The 12918-nt window shown below is 30.8% G+C and overlaps 4 protein-coding genes across 4 annotated transcripts; all 4 read right to left on the reverse strand.

Annotated features, from left to right (window-relative positions):
• Positions 1–3170: 3170 nt before the first annotated feature.
• DNM1 (dynamin-related GTPase DNM1) lies at positions 3171–5498 on the reverse strand (the record flags this gene model as incomplete). The annotated part of the gene is made up of 1 exon (XM_004182040.1): positions 3171–5498. One exon carries the CDS (start codon positions 5496–5498, stop codon positions 3171–3173), a length of 2328 nt encoding a protein of 775 aa, XP_004182088.1.
• An 812-nt stretch (positions 5499–6310) lies between these two features.
• TBLA0H02860 (uncharacterized protein) lies at positions 6311–6943 on the reverse strand (the record flags this gene model as incomplete). The annotated part of the gene is made up of 1 exon (XM_004182041.1): positions 6311–6943. One exon carries the CDS (start codon positions 6941–6943, stop codon positions 6311–6313), a length of 633 nt encoding a protein of 210 aa, XP_004182089.1.
• A 1035-nt stretch (positions 6944–7978) lies between these two features.
• RTT109 (H3 histone acetyltransferase RTT109) lies at positions 7979–9316 on the reverse strand (the record flags this gene model as incomplete). Its single annotated transcript, XM_004182042.1, has 1 exon — positions 7979–9316. One exon carries the CDS (start codon positions 9314–9316, stop codon positions 7979–7981), a length of 1338 nt encoding a protein of 445 aa, XP_004182090.1.
• A 361-nt stretch (positions 9317–9677) lies between these two features.
• On the reverse strand, positions 9678–12731 carry SFI1 (Sfi1p; the record flags this gene model as incomplete). Its single annotated transcript, XM_004182043.1, has 1 exon — positions 9678–12731. One exon carries the CDS (start codon positions 12729–12731, stop codon positions 9678–9680), a length of 3054 nt encoding a protein of 1017 aa, XP_004182091.1.
• Positions 12732–12918: the final 187 nt, after the last annotated feature.

Below are 12918 nucleotides of genomic sequence, written 5' to 3' on the forward strand. Positions count from 1 at the left end.
TTTATATACAATATTCCATATCATAGTTTACACCTATCATCTGCAGCTCAGTTACTTTGAGCTTTTGGCATGATTTTCCAAGTTTAAATTTTATCTAAATGCTTATTTTAGATAATCCTCTTACTGTACGACATTAGAATTATTTGTATTGTCATTATTGTCAGTCATAATTTATAGAATAATTCTTTTTTTAGTGAACATTTTACAATATAGAAACCTCCTACTCTTTTGAGAAAGAAGTAAGAGGATATAAAATATATAAAATACATAAAATACAAGGATTAGGCGCCGAATAAGAGGTTGGAAATTTATACATGTTGTTCGGCATAGGAGAAGTCAATTCATTGTCGTCTATAGGTGGAACTTTTTTCACCTAGTTAACCTCACAAGAGTCATATGTCTCTCATGCTTAATATATCTTGTAGTAGTTGGATGGTGTACTTCATTTGGTGGTAATGTGACCAGCGGTCGTACTATTCAAAATATTGTTTGCTCATAGTTTAAATCTTAGTTAAGTAATCTGTTTGCATAATTATTATATTAATAGTATAAAAAAATCTCCTTACCTCTTTCGAAAGGGAATATATAACATATACAGGGTATACCATGAACAGTTATAAACTTTTGGGATATTCTCGTGGTAATTTATACTCCAAAAAATGGACAGATCCACCATCAACGAATTGATGGTCTGATATTAAAATAGAACCTATCACATCCTAATACCTTCTTAATATCACTGCTTGGGTATTTTTAGTAGTGACGCCACGTATGCTTAATGCATGTTGGATTATTTATTATATTAAGTTGTTATTAGTTGTTGTATAAACCTACAATTACGACTAAATTCATACTTTATTAGCTGTTAACACAAACCCACGACTTATGACACATAATGCCACAGCTCTGACATAATGAATTATCCAATCGGGGTTTTTATTAGCACTGTTGCTTCGCATTTATTCTTTTTTGTCCTGGAACAGTATATCTACTGCTTCATGTAGAAAGACCATAAATATCTAGCACTTGGTAGTTCTACCTACAAATAATTTTGATATTTGGTAATAACAATATTAAACACTTTTTTTCTAATCATATATTCGTATTTATTACACATAAATACTTCAAACTGCCTAAATCTCGATTTAAGATTATTTTTAGGTTAAAAACAAAGCATTTCGTTTCTAAGTAAAAAAATCTATAGGATTAAATAATATTAAATAATCAATTACAATAAAAGGGTTAAAACTAGTAGAGTTTTGCCAATTCTAAAAAAAGTTCTCTCATAATTTTGAATATTACGTGATAGTAGTTTAGTTAGTTTCTTATAAATGTTCTCTTCCATAGTAAATGATTAAATTATAGGTAAAAAAACATTCTATTTCTACATAGAGCTGACATGGTCAGTTAATATTGTATATATCTCTCTTACTACATAGGATAGCTGATAGATATCAACCTAGCTCTAGTTCGATTAATAAATACTACTATTACCAATTAGATTGGCTTTTTTATAATTAAAAACAAATATTACTGTAATGTGCTATGAAAACGTTAATAACTTCTATTAATAATATGTATTGCATCAGAGTATTGGTTAAAACGCAATTTCATATAGAGAAAATGACAAGCACTAAAAGATATATTAATTATTATATGTTTGTATCAACATGATTTTTGATATAATCGAATTCTACATATATTATTCATTAATAGATTAATCTATAACATTTTATGAAATACAAAGCTAGTTAACTAGAATTGTTATTTGTTAGTAATTATTACCTTTCAATTTAATGCAATGTTTATTTTCAAACCCTAATTAACATACAGAGCACATAGGATAGAAGATCTGAAATATTTCATTACCTTAATTACGATAATGCTTCCCTTGGGTAAAAAAAAGTTGAGCAATATTCAGTTATTTGAAATCTATCACATATTTTTATTATAAGTTAATCATCTGAATCCATTTAGTAACGTCTTTCTTGCATTATGAAGTAGTTTATTCTACTTATATACCTTAGCCCAAATAATTTCACAAAATCTAGGTGTAAGGATGTGACTTTGTGTCACATGGTGCTTAAATAATAGAATTTTCTAAATATATTAATATTTTAAAATATTACATTTTTAAACTAAAATAATAAAAATATTTAATATATATTTTAATAATATATTTATTATATTGATTTTTACATTTATATAATATAAATTATGATATTCAAATTAATATAATATATCAATTAAAGGCGCACATTATAATATGATTTAAATTTATTAGTTCCGAACCAATTATATAAGTTAAAAAAATAGATGTGAAAAATTAACAATTATTTGAATTGTGATTAAAATTGCAGGTAGTAAAGATATGGTATTCATTTCAAGCTTTATAGTGTTATTATTTTTAAATGGCTCATTTTTTTTACCGTGATAAATTTGTACTATGTTATAATACCGTGTAATATGCATTAACAGAAATATATGGCAAAAATAAAATAATTACCGTATTCATTATGTATGTATATTCCAAATACTTCTTGTATCATTTTTCTTAGAAATAATAATAATAATAATCATTCAATCTACAAAATTTGTCATGAAAGTTACTAAGGTTACAAAGGTAATCTGCCTACCAGCTATCTGCAACACATGTTATCTTCAATGTTTGAACTAAAATGTCCAGTATCATTTCCAATATTCTTTAATTCATATTTGCTGAAATATTCTCACAATTTATCTCATATATATAAGTATCTGTAAAATGTTTAAACAAAGAAAATATTAGTTGAGCAGTTCAGTAGAAAAGCTTTAGATTAGAGGACTGGTAATTTTCTAGGCAATATGAGCGATTAATGTCACTTTCACCATAAAATATCTGAATATCTGAATATCTGAAGACAGTTTCAAAAGCAAAGTTAGACGCCGAACGTATTGAATTATTTATTTCTAAATGTTATGCTAGAAACAGTTCTGGATAAAAATTTGTAGATACAGAGGCTTTCTGTTACTAGAAGCATTAGTTATTGCTTGTGGTTATGACAATATTTCAAATAGTTTTCATGAAAACTGAGACATATGCAAATATTTTTTTTGTTAATTCATTAAATCTGACTATATTCTAAATACATTTAAGAATGATGATATATACAGTTTTTAAATAAGAATATTTACATTATATTATTGATAATAGCTGATGCCTTTTTATAAGTCTCCAATAGATTCAAACATTTTTCTCTATCTTGTGCTATCAATTCATCTTCCACTAAAAGTTCATTAAACATAGATTCCTTATATAGTGTTGTAACCAATCTATTTTGTACAGTCTCCTTACAGAAGTTTACCATAAAACACATAATAGCCTTTGGAACTTGGTCTCGTATCATTTGTCTAATAATGCTGAAGTATGAATCTATTAATCTTCTCATGAGTTCACATTCTAGTTCTTCCTTTTCAGTTAGAACAAATTCATTATCCGTATCAGAGTCAATGAAAGATCCAGAATTTAGTCCTTGAGAAAGTTGTTGAATATTAATGGAGTTTGAATGGGCATTCGAAAATGGTAAGTTGTTTTCATTAGCTGGTTGGAAGCCATCCTTACCATTTTTGGAATCTTTACCAAAGAAGTAGTTGAGGAATGAATCTTTTGATGTTTCAACCCCCCCTGTTGTACTATCAACTTCGTCTATAAATGATGCTTTGGAGATATCATCGCCGGGTTGGACTATTGAATTAGAAAACATACCTCCCGCGGCACCTTTGTTTCCATCCTTAATATCTGTATCATTGATAGTTAAAGAAGTATCAGATAAAATTCTTTTACTGACATTCTTACGTGTCTTTATTATATCCGCCATTACATCAGCAGCATTAACAAAGTTTGGATGATTTGTATTAATATAAGACTTATGGATGTTAATTAAACTTTCCACATAAGTACATGTGGGGCCTAATCTTTCTCTCAATAAGTCACAAACAACTTCTACTAACTTAGCTTGGAGTTTAGGGTATCTATTTAATTCTGGTAATGCTCCGCTATTAGATATTTTCATCAACTCTTCATATACTAACTCAACACAACGTAAAGAGGGATCTAATAATAATTGAATTTGAGGTTTAATTAAGAGATCAAATGCTAGTTCTGGAACAAATAATGAAGCTCTTGGACCTGTTGAATTACGTATAGCAGTTCGAATATCTAAAACGGATAAATTAGATGTTGGATTAATGCTTTTTAGAGAGGCCCCAAATATGTCATTATATATGTAGTATATTCTTGCTCCGCCGCATAATTCTTTTGTGCCAACATCTGTTGATGTACCATCAATAGAAGAAATAAACTTTGAGGCAAATTTATTCATTAAATCTAAAATTAAATTTGCTTTATTTTCTGTTGTTTGTCCAACACTAACTCCATAGGAAACCAATTCTTGCTCAGTTTGTCCAATTAAAGTATTTAAACGTGTCTTAATATCAGGCAACTTTACTTTAATATGATTTATTAAAATTTGATTTAGAATTTTTGCTAAATATCTTGTACCACATCTATTTGAAATTGTTCTATAGATAGGATGCCTATTAAAGTAATTTTCTTCATTTTCCAAACTTTCACGAACTGACTTATTCAGTGTAATGTCTTGTTGAGAGCGGTTTACAACACCAACAAACCCTAGTTTTAATGGATAGAGTTTTCCAGAAAGAATATCTAAGGCATTTGTACCAGAATCCATCAAATCCAATTTAGTAATGACACCTATAGTTCTTTTCCCTTGTGGATCTACTTCTCTTGCAAGCTTTAATGATTCAGAATTGACTAGGTCCACGTTTGCTGGTGATACGGCTAAAATTATACAATTAGGCGATGCAATATATTCCAAAATCAAGTTCTTAATTTGTTTCTCAATATCAGGTGGCTGTTCACCAATTGGAACCTTAGTGATCCCAGGAAGATCTACTAAAGTTAGGTTGAGAACATAAGGCGAGTGTATCTTCAAATTGATTGGAAGATTACTAATACTTTTATTAGAACCCGCAATCCTTTGAGTTTCTTCTTCGATCTCTTTTCTTACTTCTTCGAAATCATAATATTTATGACCAGGGTTATGTAAGAACTCTGCCCATTCATTTGAATTAATACTTTTTTTTGTTCCCAAAGATGGCAAACTTTTAATGGAACCAGTAGTATAATCATTAGTAGTGTTAGTATCCGAACTAGAGGAAGATGGATGCGTTTGACCAACATCCTTATCCATAGAACTATCATGAACTTCATCCTGAATAGTATTTATCAATTGTAGTACTAATGGACGTCTGGTTACAATACCTGTACCCCTAGGTAAAAAATCTTTACCCACCAATGTTTCGAGAATAGAGGATTTACCCGATGATTGCGAACCAACAACAGCTAAAATTGGAAGATCAAGGGTATCAATACCAGAATCATACATTACATCCTGTAATTTGTTTACAGTTGGAATCAAATCTTGTAGTGATGCCATGGTATAAGATAAATAGCAAATTAAAATAATGAACGATTAGGAATAATGAGCTGGCTTCGTGTGTTATTTTATAAGTAAGTTATATATAAATGACTCAACTCTCACCACAGTTCTCCGTATCTCTATTTGACTATCTGAATGTCTATCTATCTATATATCTATCCATCTATCTATCTATCTATCTATATATATATATTCATGAACTTGTCACGAAAGAAACAGACTTTTTACTGTCGAGCTCTATAGTTTCTAGGCTAGAGGCTAGGTAGATGGAAATTCATCGGAGTGGATCAACAACCATCATTTGCAAAACGGATCGCATTATGTTTACAGTATTATTTTTACCCGAAATAACTCGGGTTTCAAAAGAAGAATTCCTGTAAGGTAATGAAAATCTAATACCCGAAACTAGTGACACAAATTTATTGTTCGTAGAATATTGTGACGGTGAATAAAAATATGAGGGCAAAATTAATCTACAAGTAACAGAATTATAAATGCTTCTTAAGGTGGAAAATCGAAGGTAGTGGAATCATTGATTAAATTATTTAATGAGACCCGAGGGAAATTATTTTGAAGTACAAAAGAATTATATATCGCTAGCGAATAATTTGACTTAAATGATAAAATTCGTAGTTAATATTTATAAATTTGTCTAATATACAGGATGCTTATAGAAGTAAAAATGAGAACAAAATGAACATTATATACAATTATCAGAGAATGTATCATAATAATTGAATGCAAAATGAAAAGAACAAAGTAGTTGTAAGGTCTAGTAGCTAGAGGAAGCATAAGCTACCTTCATAAATCTAACAATTGATTAGTTCAAGAGCTTGTAAGTATACTTTAGTACATTGCTTACCTTGGCTTTCATCATATAAGTTATAGAAATTACCGGACAAACATTGGTAAAAAACATCGTTAGCACCTATGGCCAAGTTACCCTGTGGTGTGATAGACCAACCTGCAGCGTAGATAGCACCAGCTTGTGGTGGTGGCCCATCAAATTGGAATTGTCTATTAGCGACAATAGAACCCACTCTACCTTTAGAGTCTAATAATATACCTTTTTTTAAAGTCATAGCCAAAGTACCCTCATTCATACAGGCTTGAGCAGCAAAAAAGGCATCCTCTGAACTTTGAGCTACAGAGGTAGAAGTTGCCGTTGTAGCTGAACTGGATTTCCCATCCAAAGTAGTTGTCTTTTTAGTAGACAATTCATCTGTTTGGGAAATAGAATCTCTCTTAGCTTTCTCAGTTGAAGGAGTAGATGTAGAGGTTGCCAATGGAAGAACTGCTATACCAAAAATGCCAGTGTAATCGGTCATAGCACTAGTGTATGTAGCATTTGGAGTCAAGGTAGACCATGGCTCGGATGGTTTGTAGGCAGCAAAAGCGCTAGAAACAAAGACAAAAGAGGATAAAACAGTTCTGTATTGCATTTTATTGAACTTTAGAGTGTATAATAGGAAAGTGAGGGAAATGAGACGTTAACAGTAGTTGTACTCGGTGGTGGTTTTTATTGGAATTAATTACAAGATGGTTTCCTACATTTTCAATTACTCTTGCCTATATATATTAATATTCTTGACTGTCTCAACATAGATCAACGCATAAAAACAAAGTTGCATCAGCTATGGCTGATGGTAACGTTATTAATAGCTCTCCATCGTATTTTTCAGCCTATAAAAACAGGGTTCAAGCCAGCAACCAGCGCGAGAATGATTCCGATTCGGGACGCGTTTTAATTTCTAGTTTGGATTTTCGCGACCCCAGACATTCTCGTATAACACTTGAAGCTTATATAAGCTGAACTCATGCAGCTGAGGCTTAGTTATTATTAGTTATTAACAAGTGATGAGCATTTTACTTACACAGTGTCCATAGTTGCTAACAATAGTGATAATGATTTTTTAATTAGGAATCATGGCCATAACCAACTTCTTGATTTTTTGTTTATCTGAGATCGAAATATCCTATTTTGCTTTTTCACTAACGAAAAAGCAGAGCATCTGAAAAGCTGATATAATTAAATATTAATTATATCCGTTAAAAGCTATTATATACCAAAGTATAAATTTTAATATCAGAAAGTAACAATATTCGTATTGAAGTAAGAAATTTTGACGATAATAGTAGTGCTATAGACACGTACATATAGGCACGAATTTACGAAAGTTTCTAATATACAAAGCCAAACCCTTACTTTTACAGGATGGAATCCTTTTCAAATGTAGTATGCATCGTAATTAGAGCCTCTGCCTTAATTACTTCTTTTACATATGGATCTTCGTAATTTAAATAAATTTCATTTAAATTTGTGACGAAACTACCTGGTTAGATTCTACAACCCAATATAATATTTTAGTATATAAATAACAAATGCTTATATATATGAATAAAACAGTTGCCAACAGATTAAAAGCAAGAGCACTACTGAAAAATGTTCAAGACCAACAATAATAATCGACAACTATTTAATAATTCTTCTTTTGTTTTTTTCTTGGTTGCAGAGTAGTGATTTCCGTGGAATGCTTACGCTGATAATCTGTATCGCCGCTAGCTTGAAGATTTTGTAATGATCCAGAATTTGTGGAATTGAACTCCCTGGATCCAATAATTTCAATCAAAGAAGCGTTTAGTCGATCAGTAACAAAGTCTCGAATATTCATGTATGATTCAAAAGCGCCTTCTTCTGTGTCATATTCCTCACCTGTTATATAACTTTTAATATACTCAAATTGCTTTTTCGATGATGGAATTACAATTTCATTTGGGTCTGGATTATAATATTGCTGATAGTTTAATATTCCCGATATACCAATTACAGAAACTGTTTCACCTGAACAAAACTCTTGTCTTCCTTGTAACTCAGTCCAAAATGTTTCTAAATTAGTACTTTTGGCACGAGAGTCTGCAACTAAGTGGTGTAAAAATCTTGATTTTGGATCATCGGGAAATAAAGGTACAGAGTAAACAGCCAAATCCTCTCTATTTTGACCGAAAATAGTACCAACATTCCAGTTCACATACTTTAAGTTACTTAGGTTCCTTGATATGCTGTTATAATCTTCACCAGGGATTAGTAATTTTGCAATTGTATTGCTCTGAAAATTTTCGATAATTGTATCATCAATTATATTTATCCACCACTTCATCAGATCGAAACCATTTAATACATGCTTATTAGGGTTATTTGAGGATTTTGAGAATAAATATTGCGGTGAAGGACGTGTAAATAAACTAATCTTTGTAACTATATTCGACGGGCACCTAAAGCTAAGAAAATGTATTTGATTGTCATCCACATATGGCTTCAAGTAAGTGGAATTCATTGAATTACGAAGAGCAAGTAAATGTAAAGATTGTAAAGTAGAAGTGGACTTTGTTATCATGCTGTCTTTTTGTGATCCATAATTTCTTTTAAGGGGAATTACCTTCTGTAAATAATGATTTGGGTCTATGGATAATAGATACGAAATAATTCTCTTTGTCAATTGTTTTATACTTATCTTGGAATTAATATATCCAGTAGTATCTGCTTTTGAAATAAATAATAAACGTTCAGATTCTGTTGGGTTATCCTTTTTTAACAAAATATATACATAAACTTCGAAACCAAATATTGTTCTTTCGTCTTTAAAAAAGGTAAAGAAATGCTGTGTCTTAATTGTTAAACTAGAAAGATCAGTTATTCCATAAGGGGCAGTGATAATAGGGTGTGATTCGACAGGAATACTTTGCAAATGTAATACTTCGAATTGTTGATCTTTTGGTAATGCCCCACCAATATATTGTGAAAAGTTTGGGAGCATACTATCTAAATAGTAAGTCAAATTAAGCTTATATTATCAACAGACCTTTTTAATCGTAAATCCTTGATAAAAATGATGCTTAAAATTATCACCATTAAACATATTTTATGAACATTGTATGTTTTATTTTCAGCGCGAAATTTTTGAGACCGATCTCTTTCTTACGACGCGAAATGATATATCTAACGCATATTGGTAAAGGCAAACAGTTGCTATACGTAGGGACATCGAGTTATATAATGAAACAAAAATAATTTAAAGCTTTAAATTGTTTGCAGTTGAATTCCTAAGGATTTATATATTAAATTGAAAATATCTATTTGGACAAAACTGAAATAATTCAGTGCAGTTTTATGTAGCTTTAATGAGAAGGCGACGATTTCTTAGTATGGCTAATAGGAGATCCTTCAGCTGTTACATTATTACGCCCACCTTTCTCATTAGATAGATCAGTGCTATTATTCTGATATGGAGGAATTTTGGGTATATTGCGAAGACCCTCAAATAATACCTTGGGTGTTGAAATATTTTCTGATGGTAAATTAGGTGTTGACAAAATATTCTCCTTTGTGTGTGATGATAAAAATATTTTTGGAGTGTCAGTTCTATTTAAAACTGTTTGTGTAAGAGATGATTTCTTTTGTGGACTTGGTATGGCCCGCCTAACACCACCGTATCTGCTCTTGAAAGCATCGAACCTATTTCTCTTTATGTTACTGGAACCTGGTATTGTTTCTAACATACTCTTCAAGGGAGTTTCAGGACTCTTTACCTTTGATGTAGAAAATTCAGTGTTTCTTAGAAGTCTAAGTTTTTTTGGAGAACTCTCAGCACGTTTTCTCCATAATCTAATTAAACCTCTCAGTGTTGCTCTATCCCATCGTATCCTAAATCTTTTCGCTGTTGATTCATGGTTGCTAATTTTTAGGGATTTGATGCTCCATAATTTTAATACCCGCATTAAGATCTTTAAATTCGCAGTAAGCTGGAAATGGCTTATACGATCGTTTAAAAATCTAATCGATTCCTTTTTTCTCACCCAATATTTTAATAGCTTCAGTTTTAGAAGGTAATTTCGAATTATTATACTATCCGCAGAAAATTTTTTATAAATTTGCCAACGCCGCAAAAGAGCTTTGTAAGTTTGATTGAGCAATGCTGAGTCAGCTACTGCAACAGCCGTATAATCCCATTCAGTATATCGACTAATTTTCCCCTTCCATCTGTCTAGCGTAGTACGCATAAGAAATATTTTTCTCTTTGAAGCATAACTTTTCAGTTGAATATTTAGTTGACCATTGTGCTTTATTAGACGTCCAATTTTACGCTTTAACCTCAATAAAAAATAAAATTTTTGTAAATTAGTTACTTGAAACTGCATATTTTGCAAGAGGATGCAGCGGCTTTTCCAAAGTTTTATATATTTCTTTAATATTTTATCCCGAATAATTTGATTTCCTTGGTATAACATCTTTTCTTGCCTTAGTTGGAGTTGTTTCCATCTCCTAATTATTTGTGTTAATTTTTGACGTTCATATTGTTTGAAAACTGAATCTAATCTACGCTTTTTACTTTCCAATTTTAACTGATATTTCTGATACCATATATCTAATTGAGGACGTAAAATATTATAACGATAGAGTGGAGTTTTGAAGTGTATATTGAGATTGTATATAAGTTTCCATTTAAGAATATACGGTTTGAGAGAGCTTTTCACACATAGTCTGCTAATTTTTACAAGAGATTTGAAATTTGTACACCAATGATTAAAATACTTAGCCTGTAATGCCGAGTGTTTTGAACTTAAAAACGCTTGGACTTGATGTTCCTCTTTTGTTTTCTTAAGCCATACTTGTTGCAGCAAATATTTCATTAAAATTTTATCTAATTTTAACCGAATATGCCTCTCAAGTTCCCTTCTTTTTACAATACGGCGAATCAGATCAACCAACATAGTTTTATGATATTGTTCCGCAAACTTTTCTTTCGATTTATTGTTTGTATAATTAATTAGCCATTTCTGAAAAAAAAATCTTTGCCTCAAGATATTGTACTGAAGACTCTTTTCTTCAAGAATATTTGACTTCTGTTTTTGATTTCTGACCGTATCTCGAAATCTGTGTATCATCAATACCTTTAAAGTGTTTTCATATCTAGTACAATATTTTTTTTCAGAATGTCTAATTTTCCATAATCTGAAGAATACTGCTTGCTTCCTTCTATTTATATTTTTTTTGCAATTGAGTATCCGGTCGTTCCTTCTCCTAATGCGATTTAGTGACATCTTTATTAAGTGACTATTGTATTCTTGTATGGCTGTTCTTTCTTGCTTTTTTATATCACGGTATCTGTCTAACCACTTATAAAGACCAGTTGATACCCCTCTAGAGTAGATGTAGCCATTATACCTGGCCTTGAGGGTATTTCTACTTCCTATCCATGTATGAAAGTACTTCGTTACTAGCCTCCTATTACAATGATACGTCAGTCTAGAATAAAGATCAATTCTTTTCATCCATGATTTCATGTATTTTTTTAGAAGCTGCTTATTTCCCGAGTATTCTGCCAGAGCTAATGACATATATATATTTTTAGGGCGCTCTAGGAAAGATAAAACGATTTGTTGTAATTCTGGTGTATTATTGAAGTTATTTTTCAACTTTTCATTAATATTTGTTATATATGTGTCATCTAATGGATATATTTCATCTTCAATGAGATAATTCACATACCTCTTAAATATTTTTAGAAAATCCAATGGCATTTTATTTCTAATTAAAAAAACTTGGATATTATTGTACAATCTATAAAATTTGTTATCGTCCCAGTATTGTTGATCTGCCCTATTATGATTGAAATCAACATCAGTGTTTCTGGATAATTTGCTATTATAATAAAAGCTTCGTGCAGAATTCGGGTCATCTGTATGACTTGGACTATTAATTTCATTAGTACTGTCAATATGTTCATTATCAGATACTATAACAGCAGTATCGTTAAGATATGCTTTGTTTATGACTAGGGATTCGTTTTCAAGCCCAGCATCAACATGGCTATCTCTATTCCAATTGTAACGATATTTCAAGTAGATAGAGTTCTCTTCCTCTAATATATCTTTATGATCCGAATTTAAATGCATTTTTGAAAGTAAACTTGAAATAGTTTCATTAATACAGGAATCCGTAGAACTTGTATAGTGAGTGTTATTAAACTTTGTAGAGTGTGTATTTAATTCATTAGAAAGTATTGTTAGGTCAGTTTCTAATTGTACATTCATTAAATTGACTGGATGTAAAATTATTTGATCAGTACTAGGAGTTGTATCATTGTCTTTTTCATCTTCTGATTCAGAATTATCTTTTTTTGTCAAATATACGTGATCTCTAGATTGAGTTTCAGGTCCATTCGGGTTCATTTTATTTTTTTTAATGTATTGATTTTGAGCTCAGTACGATTAATTTGAACAATATCATTTTCATCGAGCTCCTGTAGCCTCTTTTATTGACAATGCTTCCCTTTGAAAAGCTTTCCTTTAATTGCTCTGTTTTGTTTTTGCTGCCTCTGCGCAATTTGTTTTCGCTGTGTGAAATATACAAAATTTA

This window comes from Henningerozyma blattae, chromosome 8, assembly GCF_000315915.1.
Source record: "Henningerozyma blattae CBS 6284 chromosome 8, complete genome".
Taxonomy (NCBI): Eukaryota; Fungi; Ascomycota; class Saccharomycetes; order Saccharomycetales; family Saccharomycetaceae; genus Henningerozyma; species Henningerozyma blattae.